The sequence below is a fragment of the Halichoeres trimaculatus genome, unplaced genomic scaffold (genome assembly GCF_033239565.1).
Source record: "Halichoeres trimaculatus isolate MK-OKI-2021-1 unplaced genomic scaffold, fHalTri1.1 fHalTri1_scaffold_19, whole genome shotgun sequence".
NCBI classification, from domain to species: Eukaryota; Metazoa; Chordata; class Actinopteri; order Labriformes; family Labridae; genus Halichoeres; species Halichoeres trimaculatus.
Window position 1 is genome coordinate 12,289,413 of NW_027437197.1, and position 22,637 is coordinate 12,312,049.

A 22,637-nucleotide genomic window follows, 5' to 3' on the forward strand; every position below is an offset into this window, starting at 1 on the left:
GGGTCTATAAAACATTTCTGAAAAGTGAAAAATGACCAATAAATATCACAACAGACACAAGCAGGCAGACTTTTCTAAAACTCAGCAGTTGAACTGGGAAGTTGCCTTTATCCTTAGCTTCTTGGACTTGTTATCAACTGGTGATAGGCGTATGCCAGTCAGCAGTGGCTGAAATGCAAAACCTCATATCTGCAAAATTCTTAAAAACAAAAAAAAAGCATGCTGTTTTCTTGCAATACTATTTGTTAAGGATACTCAATACATGACACACTGATTTTAGACTATGTTAGTATATTAACTGCAAACTGATCGTGAGCAGTATTCCTTCTTCTCATCATCCAGAGTTAAATCAGCCCATCAGAAAGTTTTGCAGAAAGGAGGTTTTGCGTTTCAGCCATCGTTATATTGTTTCAGCCCCAAGGTCTCAACAAAACAGGGTCAAATATAGTCCTGGCCTGATGAGAAATGAACTCCCCCCAAGACCTCTATAGGTGTGCTCTGGTATCTGGCACCAGGACATAAGAAATTGATCGTTAAGGTCTTGTTCAAGTCTAGATGAGGCCTCCATGTGTCTCACTTAGAACATCTCACACATTAGGACTGAGATACTGCAGATTCAGATGCTCAGTTTTGATTTTGTAATGTCCATTGTTGCAGCTTTTGGTGATGGACACAGACACCCTGACTGGCCATTCAGCCTGACCACACTGGCAAAGGGCCTCTTTACTTCTATCTACTACCCAATTAACGACATAAAAAGCCATAAAAAAATATCTAAAAAAGAAAAAAAAATCTATGCAGATGAAATTATGCACCGCAAAATGTCTGTAAGTTGTCTATACTGCATAAAAAATGGATGACAGATATTTATCTTTCAGCAAATACTGACCTAACCACAACTCTTATCTCTACTTCTGAATCACCGTGGTGTTTCGGGGCTAAATCCTCTGCTGTTGAGCCTACTCTGCACAAACTAGGTATCTGAAAAGGACATTACCTGTACTGAGACCATCATGTCAACAGCTGGTTAATTACCTCCACCAAGAAGGTTATGTTTTTGGGAGAGTTTGTCTGTTAGTTTGTTTGTTTGTTTGTGAACAACATAACTCAAAAAGTAACAAGCAGATCTTGATGAAATTTTCAAGAAGAGTTCAAAATGAGATAAGAAAGAAGTTATTAAATTCTGGAGGTGATCCGGATCACCGTCTGGATCCAGGACTTTTTAAAAGGATTCTTCATCATTGTGAAATAGGGCCGTTTCCACCATATGTGTATAAAACTCCACAATAAATGGTTGGAGTGCTTTGCAAAACAATACAAGACAATGCCACAATAATTTCTGACAGATGTAAAAGTAGGATCCAGATCCTGGTGATATACTAAGATCCGGAATAGGAAATATGTACTGGGTCATCATAAATTTCAACACTGTCAGGTAACAAATTATCGGACAAACCTGCAACTAACACCAAATTGTTGCAGACAGTCTGCTGAAAGGGAGTATAACATTAAAGTAGGACTAAAGTGTCACATCTGAACTCAGATCTTTTTGTGTCCAGAGCTCAAGTGGGGATGATTATTCCTGCTTTTGTGTCAATTTGGATGGATATTGTAACTCTCTTTTCATCTCTCAGCAATGCAACCTTGAACTGCCCAGAAATTATCCAACATGTTACTTCTAACAAAATCATCAGGAAGGTCTCATGTTACACCCATTCTTGTGTTGTTGCACTGACCGCCAATCAATTTCAGTATCCAGCTTAAAATTGTTGTCACTGTGTACAAAGCACTGCATGGTCAAGCTTCAGCTGACATCAGAGAGCTGCTGAAGCCTAATGATTCCAGCAGGGCCCAGAGGTCCTCTGATCATACCAGGCTGAAAACTAAAGGAGACTGTGCTTTTGAAGTTGTTGCTCCTAAACATTGAACCAGTATACTGCTGGAATTGGGAGGTGTAGACTTTACTTTACTGATTTACATTTACTCAGTTCAATACATAACCCATTTTCCTGTATAGTTTAGACTTTGGGTCTGTATAAACAGCCATTAGGATGGACAAAGACCTGGAACAGAGAAAAGGTGCATTGTTTCTCTGAGTGACAAGGAAATATCAGCAATTTCAAAGTTCCTAAAATGAACCTTGCACCCAGAGAAATGTTTCTGATAGCAGTGCCTCAATTTTATGAGAAGCAACAGTTATTGCAGTTCCACACCTGGTACCAGTGTGGGAGGTTACCAAAAATTACAGCATCACAGGTGTTTTCAAAGCGTCTCCTGCATGACACAGCCATTTAAATGTGGCTCTGAGGACACGACTATGATTCTGTGACTGGGAAAAGCTTACCTGCAAGATGACAAGTGTGTAAAATCTCTATTTATCTCCTCTGTGTCTCATCCTCCGTGTAAAGTGGATCATATCAGAGCTATCAGCTCAATGCCTGCTGGAGCCATTCACGTCAAAGAGCACCTCGTGACTGACAGCTAAAGGGCTTTGATCATTCGACAAACGCAATAAAAGCAGCGATCAGGCTGATAGCAGGGAAGGAGTAAGACACCTCACAAATCCTCAGTACACATATACACACTGAACAAGGATGCAGGTGCAGATAACTTGGATATCCTGTTTAAAGAAAGCCTGCTGATGAAAGGCTAATCATACGAAAAGACAGAAAATGCTCCTTACCCTGTGAGCTTCACTTTCATGTCCTCTGCGACGCAGGTCCTGATCCTCATATGGTGGCACGATCCCTTCTCTCCTTGCCTGCAAGTATTCTCTTCTCAGCTGCTGGATCCTGTCCACACTGTATACAAACAGAGGGAAAGCAAGAAGTTGGCAAAGAAGAAGAGATCAAGGTCATTCTAAAAATCAGGAACTCAACAGGAATAAATCAACCTTTCAGCATTCATAAAACAAAGATTTCCATTCCTATTGAAGAATTGTAGAAATCTGGAAAGTGGAAGATTTTAATGGCAGAGATGTTCAATAATGATTCACAGAATCAAAACAGTAAACAGTTTTATGTTGTGAACACCTGATACACATCAATATGATGAAACACACTTAGGGCTCAGCCTGACATCACCACAAACCAACTCTTCAAATGTTGAACCATCCAATAGAAAACATCTGTTTACTGAAAGAGTGATTCATCCCACAAAGAAGCAGAAGTTTGACAGCAGAAACAAAAACTACAGACCCACCTGTGGACGTGCAGAAATACACCAGGATAAATATTTTGATCGTTCTGTCAACTGCCTACGTCTGTACATGTTTGTCTTTGTGTTTCTCTCTCGCAAAAGGAAAGAAAACAGAAACATCAATCGTATGAATGTTCCTCCTCTCTGTAGCACGAGAAAAATACAGCCCATCAACACTGAACCCAGGGCACCCTCATAAAAAATGCACATTGATACATATCCAAACACCCACACATAACAGAAATATGGCAAGTCATGCAGTAGAAGTATGTATGCAGTATGCACCCATATGCACTGGTAGAACTGCAGCATGCAATTACATTAACCAGGTTGATGGAAAGATCATCATCATCAGATTTATGTAGAGCCAGAAAAAAACTGCAACACACTTTCTCAGTGTCTCCAAAGCAGGCTGTGGAGAAAACTGTGCTGTCTGAGAGGTCATTATAAGCGTTCAGCATGTGACACACAAAGTGACGTGAATACTGGTGTTGCTCTAGATTTGTAGATAACTGACTCAGTGAAACCAACAATTCATGTGGCAAAAAAATACAAGGAGGATAAGTACCCAGAAGACAAACCAACCAACTCAGCTTAGGCTTAGCATCCTGCTAACAGATGATGCCCCACATTTACCAGGATGGAGATCGTAAGAAGACATCAAGAAGCTGATCAAAGTTATTAATCAACGTCAAGGTACATTTTGGTTGGTCTTCAGTTAATTTCTGATCATAAAAAATGATCACCACAGAGCAGGGTTTGTTGTATCATTGTTTTAAATGCATTCATTTATTGAGACCCACCCCACCAAAAAATATAAAAAATAGTAGTTTGTCATTGCAACAAAGTACAACGAAATTGACTTAAAAATATTGATATAATATTAATTATAATATTATATTATATTAATATCATATAGCAATATATATTATAATAGTTAATTAATTATAGTTTGATAAATATTATATAATATTTATATAATAGTTAACTAATATTAACTAATAATATTGACTAAAAAGTAAATAGTAATAACAAAACAAAAACAAAACAAAACAAAACAAAAAACTGTGCCATGAAGCTGTGAAACTTCAGATTAATGAGGATGACATTGATAGCTCTTACTTCTTCGATTTTGTCTCTGAGAAATCCTTTCACACTTAATCGACAGTGACCTCTTTAATTAAATTTTATACACCAAACAACCTTGGTGACCCAAATTTTTACAGAACAATTTCTCCTTTCAATCCTTAAGGCTGTATCCAACTCGAAAAAACAATGAATGATTTCTCTTTTACCACGTCATTCCCTCAATCACCTGACAAACCTCCTGATTTGGTGGTCTAGTTTGGTGCTCTGCCCTGTACCAGCACGACGCTCCTTCAGCTCCACCACCTGATCAACCTCCATCAACAGACAGCACAAGGGTATACATTTTTTTCTACAACTGGACTTTACAGTACAAGGTCTTAAGCTCTCTATCGTCTTGTTTTTAAATTCTAGTAAAACTTGGATTTTAAATCGCAGTTTAAATTTTGCCAAAGTAAAGAGAATAATTTTCTTTGTTAAATTTCTTCAAAATAAAAAAAAACACTGCAATCACCACCATGGGGATTATAGAAGCCCAGATTGTAGAAGGCAGATAAATACCTCAGGCAATCTAGCAGCTCATCACAAGGGTACCACACAGACAGAAATAAATACAAACATTTATTGTCCATTGATTTTCCTTCCCACATATTCCCTCCCTGCCTGCCCTCCCTCTTTGACCAACTCTGAAGATTTGCAAGCGCTCATGGATAATAGTTCCAAATTCTGTTTTCACCAAAAAAAATGAATTTTTAACCAGCTAATTTGCATAAAAGGTCACCCGCACAATACTTCTGTTGAGGTCAGTGCAGCTTTTGGATGAATTCGGTAAAGGGTCAAGTAAGAAATAAAAAGTTTCAGATGTATTCAAACATTATTTATCGTTACATTGGTTTTCCTTTCCATTGTGTCTGAATTTATTTTTATTTGCTTTGTTTAGTTTATGTTTATACATTCCAGTACAAATGATTTGTGTTACATGAAGCTCTTGATACACACACATGTAAATACTCCCCCACACACCACCTCACCCTCTGCGTCACTAGACTGACAGAGGGCCTGGGAGAGCAGGCTGGTAAAATGTGCCCCACATTCATTTTCCCTCCACACACATATACAAACACATAAACAAACACACACAAGCACGCAAAAAGGCACAAGCAGACACACACAAAGGGTACTTAATATGATTTATGAGCACACATAAAAGGCAGAGGGCAGGCTCGAGAAGAAATAAATATGATAAACAAAGACATAACACAACACTCACACAAACATCCACTCACAGTTATGCAAATACTTCCACAACCACAGACTAAGAAAGCTATTGATTAGTTTGAGAGAAGAAGGCAGTCATAAAAAGCAGAACTTAATGGCTTCACTTCTTAACCGCCGTATGGCCGTTAAAAACCAGACCAGTGGTATTAGTTCAGGTGGTTGTAATGAAATAAAGAACTGTTCTTTACTCCCAGATTTTACAGTTTATCTAATAAATGTCAGAAGAAAAGCCTGCACGTTGTCTATTTCCTTCCATTTAAATCAGGACTAACATCAGGAAAATTTGTTTATAATCAAATACAAAGGTTAAAAGCAAAAAAATAATTCATTTATACAAAGAAAGAGAAAGAAAAGTAGAGTTAAAGAGAAAGGGAAGAGAGAAAAAAGGAAAGGAATAGAGGAAAGGAAGAGAGGGAAATGAGAGAAGAAAATAAAAGGCAATGACGAAAAAGAGACAGTATAAGAGGGGGAAAAAGAAGAAAGAAAGAAAGAAAGAAAGAAAGAAAGAAAGAAAGAAAGAAAGAAAGAAAGAAAGAAAGAAAGAAAGGGAGGGAAAGTAGTTTCTCTTAAGAATAAGATAAGTATATACGTATATACGTATATACAGACACACAGACACACAGAAACACACAGACACACACACACACACACACACACACACACACACACACACACACACACACACACACACACACACACACACACACACACACACACACACACACACACACACACACACACACACACAGAAGCCTAGGGAGATCAATCTCCCGCTCCTGCTCTGTCATTCCAATAATAATTCCATAAATGTTTAAAATGTGAATCGGAAACTTGGCATAGCTGTTAATAATACTGCCATTAAATATTAAGACTTCTGTTCCATTAACAACACTATAAGCTCAGCCTTAAATACATCAATGTTAACCGTGAAGTCATATGTTTCTGTCATTAAGGCCTATAAATATTTACAAGCATGGTTAAAATAGGGTTTTCTTTTCCAAAGTTGCAGCTCTAGAGTCCGTTCTCTGGCTCATTGTTAATCATGTTCTGGATCCTAAAAGAAAAAAAAAATCTAAAAGTGAAAGTCAACAGCTGGTAATTCAGGACACAGTGTCACATTTGATCGAAGGCCATGTGTATTACAGTTTAATATTTAATGACATAATGTGGGAAGTCAAGTCCAGCACAAACACAATCCTTTCAGAAAAATAAATACAGCAACTAAATTTTTCAGGAGATGCATTATTTATTCTAACTTTAGCACAGACATTTACTGTAAATACCTTGAAAACACATTACCAGACTGGCTCCCTTTGAAATGAACCTGATGAAAATACCAACATTTAAAAGCAAACATATCAAGCGATTAAGTAAAATCAATCATCAACATCAGAGCTGATTTATTTTTAAAGATAATGCTGATGTAATAATATCCACAGGCTGATCTAATGCTACTGTCCTCAGTATTTTTTTATAAAAAAAGGAAAAGAAAGGAAGAAAGGACAAAGGGGTTGTTACCAAGACAGAAAGAGATTATAGATCAATTTGAGCTGGAAAGCAATTCAAAAATTCAAGCATCATGGCCAAAAACACAAACACAAAACAGTTATGTCTAAAATGTCATCTCTTACATAAACTTGTGATACTTTACTATAAAGACAAGTCAATCTACACTTTATTAAGTTGCTACAATTAGTATGTCAGAGTGGGCGTCGATCTTTCATTCTTTGAGGAACATGGACAAAAAAAGCATCATTTCAACTTAAAGAGCGGTTGACCTTCAGAATAAAGAGAGAAATCGTAAAGTAGGATTTCCTATCATTAGCACAAACACTAAGTCATGATAGCCATTTGGAAAAATCAATAAATCCTGAAAATGTAAACTGCTATTGATTTAAAGGCTTAAGAGATGACCCTCACTGTATATATAAGTGGCTTCTTCACCCTTTTTAAGGGCAAGTAGGTCATTTGTGTCTTTGAACCCTGCTGGTACTGATCAATGCAGCGAACAATAAACGACCACAGACAAAATGTCACAGATAACTGTTTTACCCTTTTCAATGGAACACAGGGAACATCACTTTCCTATTCAAATGAGAGGTTATAAGACTGAATCCTTTGAGGAAGCTTTAATAATTATTTCAAATTGTATGAACATCCTAATTTATATCATAAATAAACAAAATGAACCCACTTTGTGTTTGTCAGCAGGGTAACAGACAGAGTGCTTGCCTGACTTAAAGTGGAGAAAAAAAAATCTCTTAAAATTAAGGACCAGATATGTCTCAAAAAGAACCAATCGGTTGCAAATTGATCCACATGCGACTTAAATTCATGTCGTAGACCATGTGGTTTTCATACTATTACTGTATGATATGTTTGTTACTGTGTTAACTTTTGATTTTTTTCTGCATGTGCTATTTTTTCACAAGTATGTTATTTGGTAAGAGAGATAATGCAAATTTAGAAGCATGAAATTAAACCGCAGCTAAGATGCTAACACTTGGACAGGAGGAGCCAAATGTGATACAGTGTGCATTAGCAAATACATCAAGATTTATTTTGTTTTGTCTCCCCTTCACTTGAAAAATTTTTCGGCAGTTTTTAGACACAGTTGTCTATTTACCCAATGGACACAGCCCCCATTTGAAACACTGTGTTTGGTTGAGGAGAGAAAGTGACCTGGGTGAGGAATACACAAATCATTAGTAAAAGTGACTATTCTGAGATTAATGTCACCACAGCCTGTACAACAATATAAAAAAAGCACTAAAGAGTATTAAGTAGTCAACTTTTGCTCAATGTTGTTGACTCCCTTACTTGCTCACTAGCATTTTCCCTGACTATATCTGCTGCATTCATGTCAGCTAACAGTAGTAACATGGTCATTTTGCCAGCTTTTGGTTCTTTAGGTGGTGTGGGTAGGTGCAAAGTAGGGATGCACCGATCTGATCCTGGTGTCAGGTATCCAGTCAATCCTCAAAGCTGGATCAGGTATTGGTGGGAAAGGACTGGTCCAAACTTGACACTAAGGCCAAACTAGGATTTAGTCTACAACGGGGATCTCAAACTCGTGCCGTGGAGGGCCAGGAGGCTGCAGGTTTTCTTTCCAACCGAAAACTCCACCAGCTGATTTCACTGATTACTTCACCTTCAAGCAGAGAGCAGGGACTAATTAGTGAAATCAGCTTGTGGAGCTTTAGGTTGGACAGAAAAGCTGCAGCCTCTTGGCCCTCCATGGCACGAGTTTGAGACCCCTGGTCTACAAGGTATAAAATTTTACAATCAAATAGTCATTTTTGTAAATTCTATAGCATTTTTTTAACCAGACTGCTGTTAAACATTCAAACACTTATATTTCAAATAAATTTTAACTTCAGTAATTTCATATGTACTCATTTTTGTCTTTGACCCAAATATTACCAGTTTTATCCCACAGTAGAGCATGCAGGTTATTATTTAACACTGGTATCTGATCCGGATCGGTTGATTCTCAAAGACCAGATATCCGTATCGGTATCAGGACCTGAAAAGCTGGATTGGTGCATCCCTATTGCCAAGTCCTGCTGGAAAAAAAATCAGATGATAAAAGTTTGAAATTTTCTGAAATTCCCTAAAAGCCTCATTTGACTCTGGATCATTGCTCCCGACTGTGAACAGCTGCTTCACATCAGCTAACCCAGACTTGACACATTCCTTTTACAAAAAGAAAGTTAGCCTCAGAGATCCGCACTTGAGGAAATTTCAGGAGTGCAGCACATGTGTGAAAGGGTCTTTCAAGGGTTTTGCAGATTTTGCACACTACTACCACACACTACACTCATCTTTGCAGAGGACCTGAGCAGTGTGCATACCTTTTCGGCACATCCTGTCAGTTCTAGTCTATCACGCCTTAGCGATGACAGCAAAAATCATAGCTGATATCTCTGAAACAGCACAATAGAGGAAATGTAGCTGAGTACTGATGACAAGGCAGAGTTATTTTCTCTTTTCTCACATTTCTACAAATGCTCGGTGGTCTGTGTACTCCCCTGGGTGTCTGTTTGTAGAAGAAAGGATCGTTATCAGCCGTGTCTTACAAGGATCAAGTAGATCACAACAACAGGCACAGGTCAATGCTTTATCTCTCACTCCTGGTATCTCTGTTTCACTCTGTTGCTTGCTCTTACGAACAGACACACATACACCATTAGTTCCAGAAGACACAAACAACTTCATCAATGTTAGTGGTGTTCATTCTGCCTCGGTATAGATATATGGTTTGATCATATCATATGCTCTGTCAGTGACATGTCTGTGATAAACTCAGTTTTCTCTTCACATTTTTGCATTACTGCAGTAAATATTCACAAGTCTGTCACCCTCTCTGCACAATCCATCTCCATTCATTCTCCTCTCACTCCTTCTCCTCGTTCCTCCCTCCACAGTTTATTCAGGTAATCGTCATCACTGTCATATCCATCCCTTCCCCGGTTCCATCTATCTTTCCTTCCCTCCCACTCCATCTTAATCTCTTCTTCATCTGCTCATCTCCATCTCCTCTGCTCTGTCTCCCTCTTCGCCACCTTTGTCACCATCATCTTCTTCCTCCTAATCTCCCAAGCTTGTGCAGGGCTCTAATTAGTTCACGTCTTTGCTAATGAAATTTGACAACAAAAGATCACCAAAGCTGGCAGGTGGGTCAGGGGAAAAAGAAATGAAAGGGGCACAAAAAGACAGAGCGGTAGGGAAGGGAAGGGAGGAGGACAGAGACGGAATTAGTTCTACAGTGTGGTGGTGTGTGCAGTGTATGTGCTGTCAGGTTGCTCTGTTGCTCTTTTATCCTCCACAGGCTAACAGGAAGTGACACGTGTTTTTAAAAGGGAGCTGACAGGATATGACACTGCTCCTAATGCAGTGGCGTCTAAGCACGGGGAGTAATTAGCGGTCTATCGACTGCCATGACATCAATCAGACGAGCTGTCTGTATGCCTCTGTGTGCAAGAGAGACCCTCACAGTGGCATGGAAAGCTGGCATCCAATCATCATCACAATCAGTGTGTGTCTGTGTGAGTGTGTATGTGCTGTCCAGGTTGAGAACTGTCTGGCATAGCATTATTCAGACAGGGCTTGTGTCTGTGTGTTATTGTGTGTGTGTGTGTCAGACAGACAGAGAAAGGCAGCGCTACAGGTGGTAAACTGGCTGGCATCAAAATTATGTAGGCAGGCTGTCTGGCCAAAAAGTCCCCTTTGACTTTGACAGCCATGTGTGTGTGACAGGAGGCTGATTCGTCGCATGCGTCTGCCAACCACACTATCTGCGAATGTTATCTCTCTGAAGCTGAATAAATAACTGACGCAATGCTTTAACAGCTGTCCAGTGAGAGATACCTACTGCATAGATTAGACTTTTCATTGCTCAGTTTTGGGCCAAAAATAAACCAGACAAAGAAATAAACTGTGATTTGTCACTTTGGTTCTTTGACTTATATTTTCAGTTGTTGCGGCTGGTTAGCATTGCAAACAAAGCCTCTGATATTTGAGAGAGTATATTCTTATTGTGGCCAATCTCCTTTAGTGTAATGTTGAAAGTGTAAAGCAGGGGTGGCCAACATGCAGCTCACGAGCCACGCGTGGCTCTTTGCCTTTTAGTGTGCAGCTCTTTGATCCATTCATAAAAAAATATATATAGTTATGAGTAGTGGTGTGCCAATCAATCTAAAATTTTGATACATTGATGCCAATGTTGGGTCCAGTGTTGATCAATGTTTGGGTGTACAGATTGATACTTAAGTTTCAGTTTCTCTTCTTTAGTATGGATTTAAACACACTAACAAACAATAAATCTCGCTTGAAAATTGGAAATGTATTGATTTTCATTTTATGTCATTTTGTTTGTGTGTCAGAGGAAGTATGTTTGCAAGACTATGTGTGTGACGTGGCTCTCTGTAGTACCACAGTAATTTTTGTGGCTCTTGGTCTCTGACTGGTTGGCCTAATGCAGGTTGAAGTAAGGCTGTGTCATGTCCTTGTCACTACACTACATACTGATAAATTAGAAAACGAAAAGAAAATTATAATTGGAAACAAAGAGACGAATCAGGGCTCAGAGCTCATCCCAAAGTAAAACTTAATCAGTTTAACAGTAGCCATTGCTAGAAAACTGCTCATATTTACATTGAATTACAGTGTATTAGTGTGCTAGCTTGGAAATTACACCATAAATGTGCTCAAGAATTCCTAATGTTTAAAGATAAAGAGGGGGTATTATGCCCTTCTTTGACCCAAAAAGAGAAAATATCAAGAGTACAGTGGTTCTTTGAGCTGGATGCTTGATGCCAGAGGTTTAGAGGAGAATGGACAGAGCAGTTGGAGATGACAGGAAGATAACAGTCACTCAAATAACCACTAATAACAACTCTGAATGCTGCTGGTAGTGTAATGGTATCTTGACATACTCTACTTTTGTACCAATAGAGGATGGTTCAAACACCGCAGCCTACTAGAGGAGTGTTACAGACTATGCCCATCCCTCCAACCACAGTGTACCCATCTTCTGGTGGTCACTTCTAGCAGGACAAGGCTCCATGTCACAAAACTCAGATCCTCTCAGACTGGTTTCTTAAACATGACTGTGAGTTCACTGAACTCCACTAGGACTCCAGATTCACCAGATCTCAATCCAATAGAGCTCCTGTGGTGGAACGGGGGACTTGCATCATAGACGTGCAACCAAATCTGAAGTTATTGTGCTACACTGTGGTGTCAATATGGAGCAAAATCTCTGAGCAATGTTTCCAGCTCCTTGTTTTCCTTGAAGAATTAAGGAAGATCTGAAGGCAAAAGGGGTCCAACCCACTACGAGCAAGGTGTACCTAATAAAGTAGTTGGTGAGTGTATATACATGCGCAAAATGTTAATGAGCACTGGTCAAGTGGCTCTTGTTGCATAATTTAGCATTTGCTGGATATCTGTGACAGCTGCAGCTGCCTTCATGTTTACATTTTACATTAATGTGACATACAGATACAGGATATGTGCATGACAGTCAGCTCTCTCTGGGTGTTAAAGTGGGGGCTGGGTTAAAGTGACAGGTAATAAATGGAAGTCTTCATACACAAACACACTTGGTGCCACTTGTATTCTAGGCTTCATTGGTAGTGTGTGGTATGTTTGTCTGTTGTATTTGTAGCATCATGCTAAAGTCAAGCCAAGGCTGTAAAGGCACAGACAAAAATAATGGCCCCAAAAATTCAGAATCTGTCAAATAAAATGTAAGATATACCAGCTTCATGTTTCTGGATCGTTCCAATCGAATACAATTATTCATCAAGTGGAGTTTAAAATCACATGTACAAGACCAAGTGTAGGAATGAGAAACATTTATTCAGGAAAATAAATTTGCACAATGATAGTTGTGTACCTGAGCATTAGTACATTCGTGATGACACTTCAGTGTATTGAATCTGCATGTGAGTGTCCTTTAAAAAGCCGGAGTCTATGTGCTCGTGTGTCCTTTTACCATGTACGTGCTCCATCCTGGCCGGATGTCCTTTGCATGGAATTTATTTTTCATTGAGGACTACTTGTGCAAATACGAGAGGCGGAAATCCTAAATGAGAGGAAGAGAGTGCAACAGGGCGAACAGAGACCCAGAAAGGGTATATTGTAGGAAAGAGAGCAAGGGGGGAGGAAGAGATGGAATAGACAAGTGCCTCTTGAGAGCTTTTCCTTATTAGCCAGGCTGAATCCAGTGCTTTGAGTCCGGAAAACGCACACACACTTCGGGCCCTCTCTCAACTGCTCTCCATCACTTGGCCCACTACCACTTCTCATTCCTTTCTTCTAGTCCTCTTCACATTCCCCACTCCCAGAATCTCAGTTTGGTTTATGCATCATTTTTCGATCTCCTTTTCTTAGTCTAATTTTCCCCTTTAGCCCCGGACATTCACAAACCCACGATCCTGATTTCCATTGCACATTCTTGTTTTGTTTTTACTCGTTCCACTTGGCATCTTATTGCCCTCTGTGTCGCCTGCTACTTTATCCCTTTGTCTTTTTTCCCCTTCTTTTTCACATTCCTGACATTGTTTGGGTCCACTCATCTCTTTTTTCAACCCCAAATTCACCCTTTCAAACTCTTTTCTTCTTTCCAATGGTAAACATACTCTGGCTAGGGATTCATATATTTCTGTCTCTTTTTATTCACATTCTTTCTAATAATAGTTTAGTTTTCTACTTCAGCCAACCACTACCCTTTACTTCTCTACTCATTGTCCACCTTTTTTACCCCTCCTCTGGCTAATTTATGGACTGCAGCTCCACAAACTGGCACATTCAGACTCTTTCTTCTGCATACCTCTCTTCTGTTTCACCCCTTCCCATCTCTTGTTTTTAAGCTTTTCCTCCCTCTTTATTCTTAATCCCACTTAACCTTCCATTTTACCTCCTTTTACTTTCAAAACACTCCAGGGTACGTTCTCATATGCTCCATTATCTACTTATTTCTCTCAGGCCTTCAAGTAGAAAATCAAACTGTCTTCCCAACGCTATTGTTCACGAGAAATCTTTTGGAAAACTAAAGACTTAAAAGTTTAGTTAAACTAGTTTACAAAATTAGTAGAACAAAAGTTATTTTTTCTATGACACAATGTATACTGACCTTTTAGAATACCAATTTTTGTAATGAGAGTCTATTCATGTTGATTGAATTTGATAAAAAGTCATAAAGACTGCAAGGCATTCTCATTGAGTAGAGTTGAGTAGCAGCACAGCTGCCTGCATGGCTGATGTTCAGAGCTAAGGTCTTTGCACAATGAGTCCATTTTTTTTCAGATGTGTCTTTTGGATCCATAATCCGAAATAAACCGTCATGCACAGACATCTTGCACTCTGAATCTCATGCATTTATTTTGTATTTGTGAAAATTTGCATTACAAGATAAAGGGAATCATCAAGCGATCCTGAGCAGCAGCTGTCAGTATGTTCGAGGTATATGTGGCATGCACTCACACAGGCACACAGATACACCGTCACACAGGCATACACTTTTTCATTCATCATCTAAACATTGCCCAAAATGTGTAGAGAAAATATGTCAGAAAATGGGAAAATGTGAGCCTACAGCATCTCTGAATAGTCGAGCTGTCAAAAGAAGTAAAAAAAAAAATTGAACCTGTTGGGAAAAAAATTTGTGATGGACGAAAGTTTTGGAGCAAGTGTGCAAACATGATTGACATAGCATGGGATCGAATTTAATTTTTAGCGTGCCTAAGTTCCGGACTAAAAAAAAAAAAAAACGGACTCAGGATTCAAAAGTCTTTAGTAAACAGGGGCGACACATTAACTCTTTGTACATGCACTCCATGTACGGAGGATGTTTGTGGGATCTATTCCTGCTCTCAGCATGATTTGATGCATTCAAACAAACGCTACCTGTGGGCCTAGAATCAAATTTCAAGTTATAAGTTAAGGCCAGTTCTAACTTTTTTGTCACTATTCCACTAAAGTTGGGTGTTTATGAGGCCCAAGTGATTCATAAATTAGTATTTTTTTCTCACATGGTATCCTCTCTTACTCACCAGCCAAGTGCAACAACTCAACGCTAGCAAAGCTGCATCAAATAATACACACAAAGCACCCACTCAAACCAACACTAATTGTCCCAATGAAGAGAGTAATGTATGATATCAGCCAAACCCACTGACCTAGCAGGCACTAAAAGCATGTGATCATGTATTGTTATTGTACTTAGACTAATTCATGGTAGTAGAGCTGGGAGAGAATTTCTGGTTATTAACATTGGGGAATCTGACCAGTAAAGAGTTAACACTCTCTCCTAAGCAACCTTACTATGTGTCTTGCCTCTATTTACTATTCTGACTGTGTTTAAACCTATTTTGAGATTTGGTGATTTTTGTTTACATACTCTGACAAAAAACCAGATTAACATTTTCCCACATGTGTAGTACTTTCTAAAAACATCACTTTGTCTCAACTAATTGGAAAAAAAAATTGGTGCTAGACTTTTACTCCATAGTACACAGCAGTTATGGGACAGCTGCTGTTCCAGCACCAACAGAGCTAAGGTTTTCAAAGCTTCCTGAAATGGCAGATGGTGAGACAAGTGTAAGCCAATGGCAAAACCACTTCAAGCATGTTTATCCTCTTTAGTCAAGCTAACTCCAAAACAAACACAAAGAAAAACCCAAAGATTGGAGGAGTGGTAGAGCAAGAACTTTGTCTTTCCATGAGGGGGGTTACATTTAATTGTATTGCTTCATACTCAGAGTTACCAAGCTGGCAGGTGATTTTTGTAGCAGTGGGAGCACAAAAAGCAGCCGCTGTGTGTAAACACTATCCTCTTCCTTGAACTGTGAAAACTATAAATATTGTTTGACAAAGTCTCAAAACATGTCACAGTAAAAGCAAAGACATCTGTTGCACGGCCTCTTCTTTCCATCCCTCTGTTTTCTAATTGTGTTTAAGCTTGAAGGATTTTCATCCATCCAGAATGTTCTTGTAAACCTCTCTACGTTCCTTTCTTTCATTCTTGATGTTATTTGCTCTCTACACTCAAGTGCTGCAGAACCTCTCTCAAGCTCACTCCACTCTGGTCTATCCAGCCTGACTGTTTTCTAATAGGTGGAGTACCAGAGGTCGTGGTTGTTATGGTAACCTGCAAGGGGCACTTGGGAGGGTTAGGTGGTGGTAGTGGCAGTGGTTGGGTGGGAGTGGGAAGGGGTGGGAGGGGGTGCCCACTCAAGAAAACCGAGGGCAGCACTCAACCAAGGCTTGGGTGGTCACTTTAGAAAATGGACTGAGTGTGTGTGTTTGATATCCTAACTACCTTAGCTTTGTACATGCATAACAGTGTGTGAGCGCAAAATGCAGGAGAAAGACAAAAAAATAGAGCGGGGGGAAAGATGTGTACATGTATGTGTGTGTGCATTGTGTATGTAGGCAAAGACGGGTGAAATCCTCTTGAAATCTTTGGCCTTTGCTACGTGTGTTAGCTACTCATATCCTTGAATCATTCAACCTGGTGCTAAGATGGAAGAATAGCTGCACCATGGAAATAAATGCAAGTCTCTAAAAAGGTGTTGTTGTGCTTTTATTTAGATTTGATAATGTCCCTCTGGTACCCCTGTAGTAGCTTCACAAAATTGACATCTCAAATAAATTTTGATTTTTCTAGTATTGGCGTTTTGGAGCAGTGGTTTCCAAAATTCTATCAGTGATGTACCCCCTATCAGGGATTGGGCAATATAGCCTCAAAACTATATCACAATATTTTAAGGACATTTGCGATGACAATATTTATGACGATATGGGGGGAAAAAAACAAACAACTTATTATCAATGGTTGCTGCTTCTGAATGACAGCATTTTTATTGCACACACAGTTTGGCAAACACATTTCCAATCATTTACTACTACTACTACTACTACACAAGCTTGAAATGTAAACATAGTGGGTAGGTCAGATCAAGAGGAAATTTGACGTTTTGGAGGAGGACCAGATGAGCAACAGAAACAGAAAGGAGAAGGCATGGGCTGAAGGTGCTGAAGTTTTGGGGGGGCCAGATAAGCTTAACAAACTAATTAATTACCATGAAAGTTTGTTGTCATGGGTGGGATTCCTGCAGGAACATAAGGTTCTCCTGAGAACTTGTGGTCTCGGGTATCCAGCTACTTTGGGGGCTGCCCTGCTCTGTGCTGCGTGGCGCTCCAGAGACACATCCAGTATGATTTGGATATGATTCCGCAGAACTGCGCTGCGCTCACGCTTTGTGTGTGAACTAGGGGAAATGCTGATATTGGGTTCGGACGCTCGGCTCAACCACATGTCTGTCATAGAGGCAAAAAAATCCACCGATAATAATGTACCTTTCACGTCCTCCTCACGTGTCTTCATAGCCTGGTTGTATTCTGCCGTGTGTTTCAGCTTTAGGTGGTGGAGCATGTTTGTGGTGTGCCCACCCTTCGCGGTAATAGTTCTCCTGCACATTTGCTGCATGTCTGAACTTTGTTCAGTTAACCCACCTCCACAACACTGAGGTAGCTCCTCTTTTTGTAGTGTCACTAAATCCTCATGTGGGGACAAAGTTGATGCTGCTGTGCTACTTTCGCTCTTGGCCATTGTTGCTTTGTGCACAGCAGGGAGCGTCAGATGTCATTGCACCTCTGCACTGTAAATATTGTGAAATCATAAATTCATATTGTCAAAAAAATTATACCGTTATTAGCGTTAACGATATGATATGGCAAGCCCCTACCCCCATGATAATTCTTTTCTGCTTAGTACCCCGTAACAAAAAGAAGACGTAAAGCAAAGTGCTGTACGATTTGTGTCTATTGGATAAAGTAACCAGTTTAAAACTGAAACTTATGCTGGATTCAAACATTAATTGAATCAATTGTGTTAAAGGAATTTTGCTTGGTTGCTGTTTTTTCAATATACACTATTTAATCTTGCATAACCCCGGAGTGCCCCAAGTTGGAGAACCACTGTTTTAGAGAACCCCTATAGTAAATGATTTTAAAAAAATCAAGCTGTGTCTCTCTTGTTACTTTGCAATGTAACTCTATGACCTCCACCTCTGACTCTGACTACATGCCCAAAGCAGCTCCTTTGAAGCCCCTACCTCCAGGTAGAAAAAAAGGCCCCAGGAAAAAAACATTAACAATGATCTTTTTTTTTTTTTTTTTTTTTTTTACATTTCAGGTTCATATGAACCCCTTAATTATACCCACAAGGTTTCACATCTGTTACTCTTAATTTAAAGAACATTTTCATATAAAATGACACATCACATAGTGACAAGTAGAAATTGGGAAATTAAAGGAAATTAAACTGGGTTTAATGTGTCTGGTTCATGCATAGTTAAACAGAATAGGTGAGTATGCAGGTGTGTGAGTGTAACTGTGTCCATCTGTCAAAGTGCACAAGTATATGTTCAAGGTCATGTCTCACACTGTCAGAGTTGTATTTCCCTGATCTTCATGCTATATCCCTCACTTCATGGTTTAAGGGAGACTTCTAAACCACTAAAATCTTTTAGCCTGGTTAACAACAGCTCACCTAAATAAAAAAAAATACTCAGAAGTTGCTTCAAAGTTAGGCAACAGCAAACCAAAGCAAAATGATTCTCTCCAAGCATCTATGAAGCAGCTCGCAAATATCTGCACATTAGCTCCATCTGATAGATTAAAACAAATATTAGGTGTGGTGTAAACATAAACAAGATTGTAGTGTGTGTGTGTGCGCATTTGTGTGTGTGTGTGTGTGTGTGTGTGTGTGTGCGCATGCATGTGTTTGTGTGGTGATTTTGCTAAATGAGTCTGCATTAAACTCTGTCATGCAGAAGATATTGAGCTGGCTGTGCCCTTTAGAATTAAAGGTGGTGGTCTAGTTGAGAAGCAGACAGTGTGATATATTACTGGGCTATGCGCTTGAATAACTGTCCTTTCATTATTGAGCTGTTTAAAGCAAACCAGTGATAAATAAAAATAAATCTAAAGAAAAAAAAGTCACTTAACACTCATAAATCACAGAGAACTGCAAGCTGCAGCCAGAAACAAATTTCTGGGGAATATATCTGACTCTGTTTTATGACCTGGAGTTTATATGTAAATTGACTCAGACAAAGTCATTGTCAGCTGTGAGAAGAAACAGACATGAAACTGAACTCACATAAAAACTATCGACTGTTGCAGAGGCTATAAGGAGCCAAGTTTTATGTTGTTGAGTTCAGCTGTTGGTGTAAGTATCAATATCACCAAACACACTATGGACACACAGCTGTGTCTGTCTGGTCACATCTTTTGAATTCATACAAGTCGTTAATACAATAATTGTGTATTCATTTTGCACGATTATATGTATGAGCGGCTCATTGAGTTTGTTTTTACCTTCAATATGTGTGTGTGTGTGTGTGAGTGTGTGTTTGTGTCCTCAGAGCTCTGCCGAGGAGCTGATGGAATGGAGTCCTTAGCGATTTTGTTTATCTCTGTCTCCCACAGGCACACCACCGGTCTGGCCTACCCTGTCACACAGTCGCTCAGAGTCACGCACGCACAGACGGACAGCGCTGACACACTACCTTCTTTTTTTGGCGCTATCGATTACCGTCAGCCAATACCTGGACTTTCTTCTGTCTGCATCATCAGGTTTCAGGAAGTGATGATAAATGAATAGAGCTATGTGCCAAGACTGCAGTGGCCGTGGACACAGGTTTCCAAAATCAAGACATTAAGGGAGGAAAGAGTAACTACAGTAAAAAAGTTGACTAAAACAATGTGGCATCAGCCGAAATCAAGTTACTGTCAGGAGAAATTCTACACTGAATCCATCGGACAAACCTCTTCATCATCTAAGTTGTGAGTGATGATGAGTATGAACATTGTACACCTAACCCCACATATATTTGCCCTTACTCTGCTATTAAACAACAAGCTGACCATCAGAGCTGACCCGACAATCATGCATGTACACAAGCTGGTGACTTTTCCTTTGGACCCGAGCCAATAGTTCTCTCCTTCTTTAGCTGTAGGTTGTAGTTTTAGAGAAGCCTGAGACTGTTTTTGTACTCTCATATAAAAATGCTGAACAGGAAGTCAAGGTCAGCTCGGTCTTGACTCTTCATAATGATTTGTGCATAAAGGAAATAAAACAGAGGAGGAAAATAGAGCCAGAGAAAACCTCTGTGAAGCCTCTCTTCGACAGGTGCAGAAGGAACTGTCTGTGAGAGAGGATGTCTGTAGTGGTCAGTGACTGACAACAGAGTGAGGGTTAAAGGATTGTTAAGCTGCGAGGAATGCAGTCCACCCTGTGAACATACAACCACTTCACACAAAGACACACACACCTGTCAGATACACTGATATAGACAGGTTAGAGGGGAAAATGAAGCATCAGCAAGAAATTACTGCCCAATAAAACAGGGCAGAAATGGAAAAGGAGAAACCTGAGGGAGTCCAGCTTAGGTCAAGCCGAAGGTTTATCATCTTTGAACAGTGTTACTTACAACACTGTGTGACAAACTTCCTAACTCAAACAATCAAATCAAGCTAATTTAGTGCTGTTTAAGTGTATCATTGTAGTGCCAGTGCATTACCTTTCATTGGCAGAAGCAGGAACAGGAGGAGATGCAGTTCCAGCTCCTCCCCTCTGCTTATTGACCTTGGCGTACAGCCTATCGATGTGATCGTCATCAGGGACAGCTGCTGGGCTGTTGCCATGAGTTCCATGCCCAGGGAAGGCAGGAGGAGGGCCTTGAGGAGAAGGAGTGCGGGCGTAGGTGTGTTGTATCGTACTGTATGGCGGTGATTGAGACAGCGGCTGTGGCACTGCACCCATATCACGGTCTCTGAAGGTTTGTATACGGGCATAGTTTGGGTCTGTGTCGTCATCCTCCACGTCTGGGAATGGCATCCCCCCACTGCCAAGTTGCTGGTCTTTGGACTTTTGATCTCTCAGCTCAGGGTGTGCAGCTTCAATTCTAAAAGACGGGTAGGAATCAATTTAAATATCAGGGAAAGTGTTGCAAATGGTGCAAAACAGATCAATAATGTTAACGATAACCATAACGATAATGTTATTTCCATACCTTTCTCTTTCCTCTTTCATCCGCTCAAACTCATGGTCACTCAGGATGTCAGACTTCTGTCGCTGCAGAGCTGCTTTTGCCTCCTTCTTCTCATCTTTTTTCTTCCCAAATCTAAACAGAGACAAAGATAGGTACAAAAAGAAGGACAATAAAGTGAGTATCATATGTACAAACAGCAGAGTTATGTCCTATTTGGTGCCCACCAGCTCTCATAACTTCTGTTTTACCTTTCACAGACACAAAACTTGTTGTCAATGCTGTTAATTTAATAGGGGAAGTAAAGGTAAATATATTTAAGAGAAAACAAGTTCAACTTAAATATGCTTAGTTGGAATAAAGAGTGACTGTATTTAAGCCTGCTGTTCTGGTAAGCAGCAGAGCACATTAATGAACAGACACTGAATACGCCTTTTAACCAGACACAGAGACAGAGGCTTGATGTAAAGCTGTTACTTAGCCCTGTAAATATGTTATCTATATTCAGTCTAATTGAAATTAAAAGATGATGTATAAATAATAGACTTTGAGGCCTGTTCAGAGGCCACATATTGGATTTTGAAACCACACCGCTCAATACAGTTTGTGTGTGGTCAGCACTACTGCTCTATTTCCTGAAGATAACCATGAATCAAATACACATCAGGCTTAAATTCAAAACTGAATGTGAAAGAAAACCGATGGCTACTGTTGTAAATGAAAAAACAAACAAACATATCAATGTCTTCTTCCTTCAGCTTTCCCTTTTTAGGAGGCTGCTGCATCAGATCACTTGTTTCTGATTCCTGGTCTGCATGCTGATTTGTCACAGTTTTACATCAAACGCTCTTCCTGACATAATCCTCCACATTTAACTGGGGTTTGGACAGACACTAATGAGAACACTGGCTTGTGACCCCACAGAGGCTGGGTAGGAACACCTCTGAACAACAAAGCGTCGTCAGATTCTAGCTAAAGGACACTTCAGCATGTGACAGTAGGAGCTGGGATTGAACCCCCGACATTCTGATTGACAGATGATGACTCTTCTTCTAAGCCACAGCTGCATAATCATTCCAATTTCAACACAACAATAGAAGAAATACCAGAAGACAAATCTGTACACATTTGCTTACATACATCCTGTAAATCAAGCACCTTGTTATGCAGCTACTGTATATTTGCTGACCAGTAGTCTGTCATTCCCCATCCTTCTCCTTGATCAGGAGCTCAGCTTGGTTTGATAAGTCCACCTTGTTAGTCTACTTCCCTGTGCACCAATTTCTATACTGCTCATATTATCATGTATGTTTTCTATGATTTTATGTCTAAATGTAAATCTGCTGCAAACCAAATCGCCCTTCAAGGGACAAATTAATAAAACGAATGAGTGAATGAATAAATCCACAAAGCTGTACATAAAGACCCAAACAATGACCCAATAGGGTTTTGGCCTAAAAGGCTGAAAGTACTTTGAAGTCCAAGCTGACAAGTGTAAATCAAGACAGC

General features: G+C 39.7%; 1 protein-coding gene across 3 annotated transcripts in view; it reads right to left on the reverse strand.

The window, feature by feature from the left end:
* The window catches only part of LOC141808170 (partitioning defective 3 homolog B-like), a 199,158-nt gene that overhangs the window by 58,703 nt on the left and 117,818 nt on the right, over positions 1–22,637 (reverse strand). For all 3 annotated transcript variants that reach the window (XM_074694588.1, XM_074694587.1, XM_074694589.1), the window contains exons 20-22: positions 21,153–21,263; positions 20,661–21,044; positions 2,684–2,801 (exon numbers count right to left, since the gene is read on the reverse strand). In XM_074694588.1, the coding sequence (XP_074550689.1) occupies positions 2,684–2,801; positions 20,661–21,044; positions 21,153–21,263 (613 nt within the window). The remainder of the gene's footprint in view (positions 1–2,683; positions 2,802–20,660; positions 21,045–21,152; positions 21,264–22,637) is intronic.